Consider the following 14,341-nt stretch of genomic DNA (forward strand, 5'->3'; position numbering starts at 1 on the left):
GATGTAATCATATTACTGCTTGGTGTTTGTTAAATGAAGGGAAAAATCTAATTTAAATTAAATATTGGCATTGTTATAATAATTCCAATAAAAATAATTATTATTAATGGAAACTGGGAATGCCAACAAATCCTTCCTGCAAATGACCTTTATATATTGATCTAATAATATTATCTATAGGAATTAGGTATTATTACTTTATATTTATCGAAAATTCAATATTAGTTATATTTTTTCGAATGTGAAATGAAGGGAAAAATCTAATTTAAATTAAATATTGGCATTGTTATAATAATTCCAATAAAAATAATTATTATTAATGGAAACTGGGAATGCCAACAAATCCTTCCTGCAAATGACCTTTATATATTGATCTAATAATATTATCTATAGGAATTAGGTATTATTACTTTATATTTATCGAAAATTCAATATTAGTTATATTTTTTCGAATGTGAAATGAAGGGAAAAATCTAATTTAAATTAAATATTGGCATTGTTATAATAATTCCAATAAAAATAATTATTATTAATGGAAACTGGGAATGCCAACAAATCCTTCCTGCAAATGACCTTTATATATTGATCTAATAATATTATCTATAGGAATTAGGTATTATTACTTTATATTTATCGAAAATTCAATATTAGTTATATTTTTTCGAATGTGAAATGAAGGGAAAAATCTAATTTAAATTAAATATTGGCATTGTTATAATAATTCCAATAAAAATAATTATTATTAATGGAAACTGGGAATGCCAACAAATCCTTCCTGCAAATGACCTTTATATATTGATCTAATAATATTATCTATAGGAATTAGGTATTATTACTTTATATTTATCGAAAATTCAATATTAGTTATATTTTTTCGAATGTGAAATGAAGGGAAAAATCTAATTTAAATTAAATATTGGCATTGTTATAATAATTCCAATAAAAATAATTATTATTAATGGAAACTGGGAATGCCAACAAATCCTTCCTGCAAATGGCCTTTATTTATATATTGATCTATTAATATTATCTACATGAATTAGGTATTAGTATTTTATATATGACTTTATATAATGTATTCCTAGAACTTGATACTGAAGCAAATAACTGAATGTTTTGGTGGATGAATTGTCCAGACTTATCTGTTTTTTTCTTACCAAGTACAGCAGAGGAATTCGGTGGGTCTGTACACAATAAGAAGTAGTTCAGAGTACTTTAGAAGCACATTATCAACAGAGAGTATCACAGTGACTGAAATCTTGAGGATAAACGTCACGGAAGAAACAGGCATTCTTTTGGAATTTCGAAATGTCTCCGCAGATTACAACAAAAACCGGTAAAAGAAAAAAAGATCCAGATAAAGTTAAATGTTGAAAACTAATATCAAAAACTGGTAAGTATGAGAGCAACGACAGAGACTGTCACATTAAATAAGAAAACTACAGCGCTTTGAACAGATACCGGAGCCTGTGTTCCAGGGGAATGAAGATAATGTAGAGCTGGCAAAGAAAAGAGAGAAGTTTGTTCAATCTAAAAACTCCATTGGTTTAGTCACACACACTTCAAGAAGATAAACGACAAAATGTCTCAGCGTAGAGTTGAAAAATTGGCACTAGAAAAAGTTGAAGCGATTTAAATGTATGGAAAACACGCGACTTCCTGTAAAGTTGTTCAGATGGCTGAGGATGACATACCAAAGCAACAATTATATTCTAAGAAGGTGCAGAGTGTGAATTCACAGTAAAAATGCGACTGAAACAGGATGCTCCTCTATCTCCCATCTTGTTGATCATAGTGTTGAAGGTAGCAATTTGCAAAAACTGTCAATCCACGAGTCGCTGTATTTATAATCGTCTTATAAAGAAGATATTGTCCTTGTAGCATGACCTTACTATAAAAAAGGCTTGTCAGGAGTTGAAGACCGAAGCCCCAGTACAACTGACTAAGAATTAATAAGCAAAAAACGAAGTACAGATTAGATTATTTGCCCCACGGCACCGGTCCAAAAGAGGCTTATTGTGCCTTCCCCTATAGATAGGTTTACCATAATTACGAAGAGCCAAACCGGGACGCAGAGGAGGAAGAGGCTCATTTTCGTTTTGCTTTTCGCTTAATTTGTGTTTTTCATATTTGAAATGCAATCAAAATTATTAAGAACTGAAAACATATTAATAAATGGGCACGGGGGAACGATCGGCCGCGGTGTCGGTATTGTTCAAGTTTGACCGGGACGCCGGGACAGGGATCTCAAACCGGGACGTATGGTAAGCCTACCTGTAGTTCTAGTAGACGAAACCTCCCCTACTAAAGAGGTGGAGGACTTTCCCTAATAGTTCTTTTTGCGCTACTATCTCCTTTGGACTAAAACAGCCAAAGGTTTCCTTGCGCAATCATTCAATTGCAACGCAATCGAACAACAGGTGAGAGGCCGTTTCCTCCTCTTCCTGACACAATCTGCACAACGGTTCCGAGCTAATAAGCCCCCTACCTTGTACAGATGACTATGCTCCTATGTGTACTGTGTAAATGTATTGGGGTGTAACAGTATATGAAGCTCATGTCCATATTGTTAGGCTAGGATACCCGCAGGGACGCCAAGGACCCTGAAGAAGTGGCTTATCCACTTCCCCCTACGGGTTGACGAAGTACAAAGTGACTAGTCGAAGTCCAAGAAGATTAAAGAATTTGCAGATCGATGAGCAGTTGTTTAGATAAAACATAGAATTTCAAATATCTTGGTTTGATTCTTACTTCTAGAAACATCATTAACCAGCATATTGGAAGGAGAACCATGGCCGGAAACAAACGTTACGCAGCAACATGAGCATAAATCCTTGAAAACAAGAAGGCCCTGTAGAAATGCAATGGTCACCACGGACAAAATAGTCCTCAGACCAGTCGCTACATATGGCTGCTGTGAAAAAGAAAGGTACTGCGGGCAATACATGGTGCGCCATCAAGATACAACAAATAGCGCAACAGAAAACTTTTAGAATTGATTTGCATAGAATTAGTGTTCACGAGGACATGGAAGAAGCGCTTCCTGGAAGGAAAAGGGATCAGGGAAGACCTCGATTGAGGAGAACGATGAGGTGGGCTACCTGGTGACGATGATTGAAAGAGACCGAGGCAGAGAAAGATTGAAATCAAGAAACCTGGGAACTTGGCCAAGATTTTTTAGAAACCAAATTAGTATTAATAATAATATGCATTATTCTTATACTTTAAATGTATGTAAGTATTTGACCAGTTCATGTTCGTAGCGTTACAAAAGCCTGTTCAGATTATTTTGTTTTTAATTTAACTAAGTTCAAGTAGCAAAATTTATGTAGAGTAAGTAGATTAAATAATTTCCATCTCATTAGACAAAGCTGGTGCGCTTTAATGAGACAAGGAAATAATGGCGAAGCACAAGGTTACATCCACTCACTTCAAGAGAGCCAGCGAAGCAGTGGTAGTAACCTTGCTGGAATGAATACTGGCATCTTCTCTAAAACTGTAGACATTTTAACTGACCCAGTTTTACAATCTGTGTTTTCTTTACGCTTTATTCTATCCCATCATCGTACCCTTTCCTTCTCCCTCTAAATATAGTTTACTCACGTATTTTTATACTTAGTCTTACTTTAAACGTTCAGGTACATTTTTATAATGTAAATAATTCACTTCTTTATCTCTTTTCTCTTATTGATTTATCGTTCTGGTACCCGTGGGGAACAGTTTTTATTGTCACATCAGGATATTTCCTTTTTCTTTGCAAATCATTAGGAAGGAAATATTGGTCAATATAATGTAAGATTGAAAATAGACATATTTAAACTTGAAATGAAAATTACCTAATTAGAAAAGCCAAATTTTCAGGAAAGCTTTACCATCAAATCAATTGGTAAAGGGGTAAAATTCAAACAATAATCAGGAAATTTACATTAACATATTCGAAAAAATATACCTAATGCAGTCGAACCTCTCAATAACGGACACTGGCGGGGGAAAGCAAAGTGGCCGCTGTTTGGAGGTGGCCGTTAGAAGGAGGTAGGCAAGTTTCATAATGAAATAATGTGGGTCTTTTTTCCAAACATCTATTTAAAAATTGTTTATTATTAATAGATTTAAAACGTGCATAATTGCATAATTATTTAGCTATATGATATCCATCAAGTTTTTCTTAATTATCCAAAAAAATTTATCAAAAAACTACATATTATTGACTTAATTAATGATTTTTATAATAATCATCACATTTATTTGTAACAATAATAATTTATGGTTAAATTATCATCATACTATCATCTATTACTAGAATAAATAGAACAAACCTTTCGGCAAGTTGACGATGGCTCGAATTGGTTTTTGCAAAATCTTCCAACACATTTATTTTCTCTTCTAGAGTTAACCACTTTCGTTTGAGAGACATAACAGAAAAAATAATATTGTTCGTCCAAAGTAATATTGAAAAATGATTAAAATGGTATAAGATGGATGGAGCTTATATCGGAAACTTTAGGAAAAAACAGAAAAAAAAAAAAAAGCTTGAGAGGGGTTAATTATTTTGATCACCGCGTCAAACGAACTTTTAATAATAAGGTGGTCGTTGGTGGGAGGTGAAACATTTAATCCGTTCCCCAAAATCAATGTCCGCGGTCGCTATGTAGAGTGTCCGTTAGGCGGAGGTTCTTTTATGTAGCAAGTGTATAGGGGTAAAACGAGGAAATCCAAAAACTGTCCGTAAATGGAGGTGGTCGCTAGTGAGAGTGTCCTTTATGGGAGGCTCGACTGTACTGAAAATATTTCTTGACCCCAAATCTAAACTTATTGCCTATTTTTTTCAGGCAGGCTTTACGTCGATATACCAAATTAGGTGTCGGGGACGGAGGCGACTAGCAAAACATACTTTACTGTAAATTCCTTTTATTAACCATTAAATAAAATCCAAGGCCTAAGACCGGGAATCGAACCCTCTACCACAATTCATATTAGCTTTACAGGTCTCGCCTCTAACCACTCGGCTAAAGTGGTGCCTGAAGCTAAACTTATTTACAATACCATTTTAAAACCTACCTGGATGTATGGGATTGAACTTTCAATTTAACCATCCTCAAGAGATCTTGAAATTTCCTCTCGTCAATCTAGTGTCCCTAATTCCGTTCCACAAAACAAAATAATCCACCAATTCCTGCGAACCCTTCCTAAATCTAGTCGCTAGTGAGAGTGTCCTTTATGCGAGGCTCGACTGTATTTGTATTTTCTCGAAATCTATATGGTCTACTTTTTTCCACAAAAAAGCCCTTCGGGATAGGTAGTAAAGGATATAGTTGGATCTGGATTGTGGTAACTGGAAAAGAAAGTTATTACTTATACTGTAAGAAGGAGGATGTGGTCTAGTGGTCAAGAGAATGCCTTTGTGAGTGGGAGGTCCCCAGTTCAAATCCCGTGTTATAACTACTTTTTATTTATTAGAAAAAAAATTGTCTTTTAGTCAAGTACGAGCTTCGTCCCCATCCACGACACCTAATTGGTTGTAAGATGTTAAGCCCCGCCTGAAAAATTAGGCGATTACTTTACTTTACTTTTACTGTAAGAATGAATACTGAACGAAATGAAGAAAAGAATTTGAGGCCTATCGATTTGGCAGTTGAAGAACCTCAATGAGAAACAATCAAGATATTTCTTGCGAATGAAAAAGTGTGGCCAGATTTAATGCTGATTATAGACACCAAATGCGTGCCTAAATAGTGGCTTTACAGCTTCTAATTGTCTGTATGTTTTTGATAAAATGACAAAAGCGTATTCTACAAGATATTCTGCAGTAAGTAAAGTAATTGCCTATTTTTTCAGGCTGGCTTTACGGCCAACTACCAATTAGGTGGCGTAGATGGAGGCGACTAGCAAACATACTTTACTGTAAATTTCTTTTATTAACCATAAAATAAAATCCAAGGCCTAAGGCCGGGAATCGAACCCATTACCACAACTCATATTAGCTTTACAGGTCTCGCTTCTAACCGCTCGGCTACGCTGGCGCCTATTCTTCAGTAGATAGTAAGAATTTAGGGCTATCAAAGTCGCGTTTAGTGCGGAAAATAAATTTTACATCAGCTTCAAAGCTTTCGCTTTAATTCTGTATAAAATATGAACTACAAAATCAAGCTTGGAATTTAATGTGGTACCCAGGTTATTGGCACTTTGGCTGACTCCATTCTTGTAAACTTACTTATTTATTTTACAGTAAATTTCATCTGTGCTTGTTATAAATATCTAATTCTTTCATTTCAAAATATTGATTTATAATGAACATTGCGAAAGATGGAGAATTCATAGAAAAATTGTAAAATCTTACTACAGACAATTAAGAAAATTGTCTGCAATAATTGAAACTGAAGTAACGACAATTTTATCTAATGAATTGTTAAGAGACTTGAGTTAATTGTTTTTGCAGGCAATTCAGTGTTACCGTAGGTAAGAAAGGTGGAGAAGCAATGGAATATCGTGGATAGGATTGTAGGAGGTCCAAGAGTGAGGTGGAAGTGAGACGGAATGTGGGACACTAGTTCCGGTAGGGTTTTGCAGAAACCCTAGGAATGAATAAGGGGGGGAGGAATACTAGGTTTATGAAGGGTACGATAGTGGTTAGATTTCACATCTAGTATGGTATGAACGAGGGCACAGCACCAGCCGCCTCTTCCGTTTACGTCATTTCCTACAGCGGCCGAAGGGTCTGTAAACCGGGATGGCGCCAAGTTTGAACTAGTAAACTCTGTTCTAGAGTTAATGAATTATGTATAGTTGCAAGCTAAGGGTGGGGTGCGCGCAGGGACCTACTCCCCTCATTCGTAATAACGATTTTCTAACTATACATTCTACGTACTCATGTGCAATGATTTCAGGCTGTAAAGGACATCCAATTTCTTGAACCCAGCTTATTTTTAATTATTTCCAAAAATATGTTATCATACAATTAAGAAATTTAAAGATTTATCCTAGCATGCGCCAGATCAAGCATTAATTAAAATCAAATTATGTCGTTACCTGCAATTGTGGAAAAAGTGTACCTGAAAAGAGACTTGAATTAATTTATTTCGACTTAATAATTTTAATTTAAACTTTTAATTAAGCCTCAGATATTAATTATAAAACTTTATAAGTTCTTTATTCTAATTTTATTTTTTTTCACGATATTATATTTATCGATGTCCTGGCTAATCGATTTCTAATTAGACTAGGAAAATTGCGTTAATTTATATTACAGGCCAAGGCTGTGGATCCCGCAGCTGAGGGAGCCAAGTGGAAACTCCACTCTTAGACTAATTAGCCTTCGAACTTAATTCTAGTTACAAACTCCTAAATTTAATAGACGATAACAGTCTCTCATTGGATCAAAATAGCGCTTCTTCCAAACTATGTAAATAAATGAATGGATTTTTTTAATTTTTTTATTTAATACTTTGAAGTTACAAAGCTCGTATAGATTGTTCCACCAATAATTGTTCTCCCAAACATTTTTAATAAATTTCTGCTAATTAATTAGTAAAATGCTTCCCTTTTTTTGCTCCTCATGCTGAGATGTAACTGAGTTTGATTCCTCGGTCACGATCATGGATTTTTATTTAAAGAAATAAACAGAAAATTAACCCAAAATTTACATTAAAAAGTGTTAGCATACACCCTTTCGTCATTGACACCTGATAGTTGGACCGTTAAGCCAATCTGAAATATTAGACAATACTATATGAATTTACATTAACCAAGAACAGGAGAAAGATAAGTATTTATTTTTTTCTTAAATTACAAATAAGCTTCTAATTTGCAAGAAATTTCAAAATGTAAAAACAAAATAGACTGCAATTACAAACATTAAATTCTAAATGTGTAAAGTCACAGTTAAAGAGTTTTATGGCTTTTACAATAAAGCTAACTAATAAACCATTTCCTTTCTTTATATAACCCATCAAAAATTCTAAATATAATTACTTCTAAAATATCTTTTATCTACGATCATAGTTTATACTATTTCAGTCATCACTAAGTCATTATCTACTAAAGACGAAACTTTTCAAGTAAAACAGTGTATTACTAAATTAAGCACTGTCTCCAAGACGTGCTACTATTTATTAGTAAGATAAAGCTTTATTTACAACACACTCTGGCAGTCCCTGTTCAAACCTTAGATATATGTTTTCTTAACATGGAAACTAGTTAAGAGATATTGGTTATTATTCCATGAAATCGGTAATTTTAGTTGTATTAAGTTTAGTTTCTTATTATTAAAATTTGTTTACTTAGAAAGAGGGTTTTCTTAATTGATTATTTAGACAGTTTAATAGAATATCTGTTTTGCTTGTTTACGCCACCATTACTGTTGGAAAAGAAACAAATGTGTAATTTCTGCTACCGTTTTCACATTTACAGATTGTTGTGACATTGTTCCTCTTCATGTAATTGGTCGTTTTGCAGCTAGTGTACGTCACTACAACTTGAAGGGCCAGCGGGCGCTTATGGGAAATTGGCGCGCCTTAAAAAAACAATCACCCAAATTGCATTAACACAAAGTCTCTCACCTGATTTGTTTTAGTTTTAATAAAATTTAAATCTAGTAGTTTTTATTATATATTTTTTTTTTCAGAGTACATAATTGGCGGAAGTCCGAGATCTTATCCAGTAAAATCTCCGGAGTATATGAACGACCTCAATGGTACAATCCAATCGCACAGGTTAGAATTTCAATTTAATTTAGAATTTCAATTAGTTTTGTAAATATTCCATAATAATATTTTACTAAGTATTTCGAAAATAATTTAATCTTGAGTCTAATGTTTCTAAAAAATTACTTATGAGTGTAGATTTTGTAATTATTTGCTTTCACATGTAACTGATTCTATTTGAAAAATGAATGTTTTTGACACAATGAAAATTCATTAAATTTAAAACTCGTTCTAGTGAAATATGTAATAAATTTAGATATAAAAACTGGGAGCTGAAAAATTCTAAATGAAAATAACTTTCGATTAATATCCAACCACATAAAAGTAATTGCACATATCTCTCTTCAAATAATTTATGGGGTTAAAAAAAATAAAATAAAAAATATGCCGTGATATTTTCTCCATTCACAATATTCTTTAAAAAGAATTCTTTCAAAACATACGTTGACTTAGTACTTGTCAAAAAACTTACTGTTTAAAAAGTTAAGTATAAGGGTTGATTAAACGACAAAAGGTGTACAAATCAGCAAGTATTTCTTTCACTATTTAGTTTGTAATTTCTGTTATATAGAGACGTTTAATTAGCATTTTATCACAATTGATAAGTAATTTTACTGCATTAACTTTTCATTAATATTGTTTAGAATTTATTAGTAATTTTACTGCAATACCTTTTCATTAATATTGTTTAGAATTTATTAGTAATTTTACTGTATTAACTTTTCATTAATATTGTTTAGAATTTATTAGTAATTTTACTGTATTAACTTTTCATTAATATTGTTTAGAATTTATTAGTAATTTTACTGTATTAACTTTTCATTAATATTGTTTAGAATTTATTAGTAATTTTACTGCATTAACTTTTCATTAATATTGTTTAGAATTTATTAGTAATTTTACTGTATTAACTTTTCATTAATATTGTTTAGAATTTATTAGTAATTTTACTGTATTAACTTTTCATTAATATTGTTTAGAATTTATTAGTAATTTTACTGTATTAACTTTTCATTAATATTGTTTAGAATTTATTAGTAATTTTACTGCAATACCTTTTCATTAATATTGTTTAGAATTTATTAGTAATTTTACTGCAATACCTTTTCATTAATATTGTTTAGAATTTATTAGTAATTTTACTGTATTAACTTTTCATTAATATTGTTTAGAATTTATTAGTAATTTTACTGCATTAACTTTTCATTAATATTGTTTAGAATTTATTAGTAATTTTACTGCAATACCTTTTCATTAATATTGTTTAGAATTTATTAGATGTCACAGACCTTTATGTTGGCCATTTTCATCTACAAAATATTTGTTCAGCAAAGTGTAGCAACCATTTAACTTAAATTGACTGAGAATTGGAATAAAACACGTTTAAGATTTTTTGAACATTTCTAAATGGCTGAAATCACGAGATAAAAAATTATGAATGAAATGTTGGGTACTTGCTGATTTGTTTACCTTTTTTTGTCGTTTAATCTTAACTTTATAAACTGTAAGTTTTTAACGTGATTAAAATATAGGTAATAAACATTAATTTTTCTAATCGTTAAATAACACCATAAATCAGAACGTTACAAAAAATAAAAAAGAAGTCTTATCTGAATCATTTGTGTGGGTTAATTTCCACAAACAGTAATATTTTTAATTGGCAGAATCATAAAAGAAAAACTGTCCTAGGTAGGCAGTCTTTGATAAAGTCATGTAATTAGTAAACCAATTTGCGTTTGTTCATTTCAATTAGTAGGTCACTAATTCCCTTGAGGTCACCCAATAATTAATGTGCAAATTTTCACTGGTGAAGTTACTGTTCATCAATTTTTTTTGTTTTGAAAGTGTCGAATTTTTAGGGCACATCCATGAACGTTTGGCGAATTAAAATTTTTATAAAGCTAAGCTGAGACAAAAAGTTTTCTAAATTTTATTAATTTAGACTAAAGTTGTTCCCGGTCATCTGATAGGCAACCTATCAACTGTAAAAAACTATGGCTTCACAGAATCTAACCAAACTTTTGTGCCTTAAAAATCAAAATTGTTTTTACTCAGCTAAAATATTTTATAAATAGCTCCAAAATTGTTATGTATCGGTGTTCGAATAATCAATGCCAATGGGGGGATTCCAGTAATCTTTAGAAGCAAAGAAATATTATGACGTCACATTTTAAACCACATCACTTTTTTTACCACTAAAAAAATTTGTCCATTTAGTTGAAGTGGTAGTAATTTAAGGGGTTATAGGCAGTCAGGGGCGCCAAAAAAGTCATTTTTTCAAATTTTTTTGGGGGAAAAACGTGTTTACTTTTTTATTCGGGAACTTTTGCGTCCTATCAGTCCATGTTTAAAGAACTTATTGTAATTTTTTCGTTACAAATTATTAATTGTACTAATGGCGAATATTTTAATGCAACACGTCAAAAAAATGCAACTCTCTCGTGGACATGATATCTTGAGACTAGATCATCTGAAATCAAAATTTCGAAAAGATTTCGTTAGTAGATGACTTTATCTCGTACTTGAACGAAGGATTTAGAAAAAAAATGAATTTTTAATTTTTGGAACAACTTTAAAGTTTGAGTCACAATTTTCACTAAAAAAATTGCCCATTTTATGTTTGTAAAACAAGTTCTATTCATTGAAAAAAAAAAAAAAAAAATCCTTCGTCCAAGTACGATTTTAATATGTGTAAAAGAAATACGTAAAATTTCAAAAAGATCGGTGCAGTAGATTTTGAGATATCGTGTCCACCGACTTTGAAAACGTAGTTTTGAGAAAAACGCGTTTAAAGTTTTCAGCGGTTAAAGGTTTGCGAATGAATCCTGGATAATCTTTTTTTCAACTTACACAGTGTCATCGATTCCAGGCCCATAAAATAAGTCCTCCATGTCTTCCAAAATGTCCAAGTTTTCCGATTTCTGCTGTCTGCGTAGGATTCTTGCCTCCCGCGTAGCAAGTTGAGCACTGTGCTCTGCGATGGTAATTCGAACGGTCGGGGCTTGTAAACACTTTCACCCTTACAATTTTGCTCGGATCGACTTGAAATTTTATGACAACATTCCTGAGATACTATACTTTAACTCGGAGCGACCTTATTTTGTCTTATTGAAGGAGTACTCTTCTTTTTTGATTAACTAAAGCGACATATTTTACAATCAAAACTCGTACGCTTTTTATTTTAATACATTATTAGCGCTCAAATGTAAATTACACAACGATTAACCAACAAAAACCAGCTCAAAATGAATATTTTTATTAATAATATTTTAAACATCGTAATTCACCACAAGCACAGCATCAATTATTTAAAATCTTTCTCTTCGTTAGGGCAGGGGCGGATACAGTTGTTTGGCCTAATCAAATCCATTGTTTTTGTTTGTTAGGATTTCGAAATAGATCCACCATTCATCGTAGGATTCAGTTGACGGATCAAAAATCACTCTTACCTTATTCAGAAATGAATTACACAAACTTGAAGTCAACGGGCGGCTTTCTACGAAGAATTTAATGTTCAATGCCTTTCGGCAGCTTTCAGGATTCTGGATAGTAAAGTGACCGCCCAATTTTTTTCAGGCGGGGCTTAACGTGCAACTACCAAATTACGTGTCGGAAGCTCATAATTTACTACAAACAAATTTTTTTCTAACAAATAAAAAGTAGTCATACGCTGGATTCGAACCGGGGACCTCCCACACACAAAGCCACGCTCTTGACCACTAGACCAACACACGCCTCTGGCTCAAGCTAAGCCTATTTTCAAGGAGATACGTAAAATCGTCCTTTGGTCATTTTCTGTTAAAAAATGCATCTTTTTCTAAGCTAATTCATGTATATTCTAACCGAAAAGTAATAATACGTAGTATGAAACTTTTTTTGATGTGAATGTAGATTACTGAACTGCTCTGGGTTGTATTTATTTCGACGCTAGGTTTGTTAGTGATAGAGATCGAAGTTACTTCAGTCTTTTCAAGTTTTATATGAACTACACTTGTTCCAATTAATTCCAATCAGTTTAGATAAAACTTCGCCCTGAATAGATTTAATTGCTCTTTTGCAGTTTTAGCCATATTTTAAGCTAAACTGAAGCATGTAATAAATTAAAACTGTCCGGTAGGACAGTTGTATAAGGGTTGATCGTCAAAAACTGCACGAAAAAGTGTAACGTTGAAAAACACCCAACTTTGACAATTTTTTTCTCTTTTTCTACAAAAGATAAAATTCCCAAATTTTCTTTAAAATATGGGGCAAACCCTCCTTTATAGCTGTAATTTTTTTGCAACAACCCACATCTAATAGGTATCGAGAAAAAAGTTGCCAAAAATGAGCAAAAACGGCATTTTCAGAAAATGTTCTTGTTCTTGTTCTTCTTGTTGTTGTTGTTCTTGTTCTTCTTGTTACCTTTTTTGTAAACAACGTAGCGCCTAAACGCTGGAACCGATTTTCATGAATGAGGTGTCATTCGATTAGGAATTTCATGTAGATGTGCCTTTTGGTGGTCTCGACGCTGTACATTGAATTGGAGAGGAGTTAGTCCTCTTTATGTAAGGCCCCCTCCAAAATTATTATTACTAATAACTCTGTAAATCTTAACCCGATATTGATAAAATTTGGCTGGTTGAAAGGGTTAAGGATCCCCTGTATAACAACAAAGCGACGTTCTGCTCTTACACCACTTAAGGGGAAGTATTGCAATCGTTTCATATTATCATCTCGTGAACCTATTTCATTTCATGAATGGTCATTTATTTCGAAATTTTACATAGATTTGCATTTTAGAAAATGTGTATGTTAAGAAGAGGAGTTTACCCCACTCTAGTAATGCCCTCTCTAAAACTATTATTATATTAATGACTGAAAATTATAGGCCAATTTTGATAAAATTTAGCACTAGGAGTGGTTAAATATTACCTACAAGGTATTAAAATTAAATGATCATCATGCTCTTAACCTACTTATGGGAAGTACTGCAAGTCATCGACGCTTGAACCAATTTTCATGAATGAAGCATCAATTCTAAATTTTGGGTTAAATATTTTTTGGGTTATTCTAAATTTTACTACAGCGGTCTCGACGTCTTATACGCTACAGGAGAGGTGTTAGCTTCATCAATTATTATTAATAATTAAAACTGTTCGGTATAACTTTATAAATCTTGGCCCGATGTTGTTAAAATTTGGCAGAAAGAAGGGATGTAATATGCATTGCTGTAAAATCTGTAAACTGAACTGTGAATGCAACTTTACAGAATAAACTTTTCGTGTTTTTTTTTTAAATTTCGTGAGAATAAATGTATCGATTATTTTTAAAATTGTAATAATAATTAGAGATGTTACATACATTTCGTACTTTTATTTGAAACGTTTCTCCTCCGCACAACAAATAATTAAGTTGGATTCTGAAAAATCTATGGCATTGATATCAAATGTAAGCATGGCTGTCTAGGTCAAGAGCATTATTAAAATGGATTCTTTTACCAGACGTGGATCAGCGAACATTATTTGAGAAGAAACTAATGTTCTATAAACTAAAAAAATTCGTTTCATCTGAGTAGATCTATGACTTTTCTTATATCATTTCCTGTAAGATTCTGCTTAAGGCCTTACTGGGAGACAGCTGATGTCAAGTTTCCCTTTAGAGTT

At 32.4% G+C, this 14,341-nt stretch overlaps 1 protein-coding gene across 3 annotated transcripts in view; it reads left to right on the forward strand.

The window, feature by feature from the left end:
* Positions 1–14,341, forward strand: part of Ten-a (Teneurin-a transmembrane protein) — a 1,628,256-nt gene that overhangs the window by 934,835 nt on the left and 679,080 nt on the right. For all 3 annotated transcript variants that reach the window (XM_074139868.1, XM_074139867.1, XM_074139869.1), the window contains exon 8: positions 8,621–8,708. In XM_074139868.1, coding sequence (XP_073995969.1) covers positions 8,621–8,708 — 88 coding nt within the window. The remainder of the gene's footprint in view (positions 1–8,620; positions 8,709–14,341) is intronic.

The sequence above is a fragment of the Rhodnius prolixus genome, unplaced genomic scaffold (genome assembly GCF_049639745.1).
Source record: "Rhodnius prolixus isolate KJV_2025 unplaced genomic scaffold, Rpr scaffold_6, whole genome shotgun sequence".
In the NCBI taxonomy this organism is placed as follows: Eukaryota; Metazoa; Arthropoda; class Insecta; order Hemiptera; family Reduviidae; genus Rhodnius; species Rhodnius prolixus.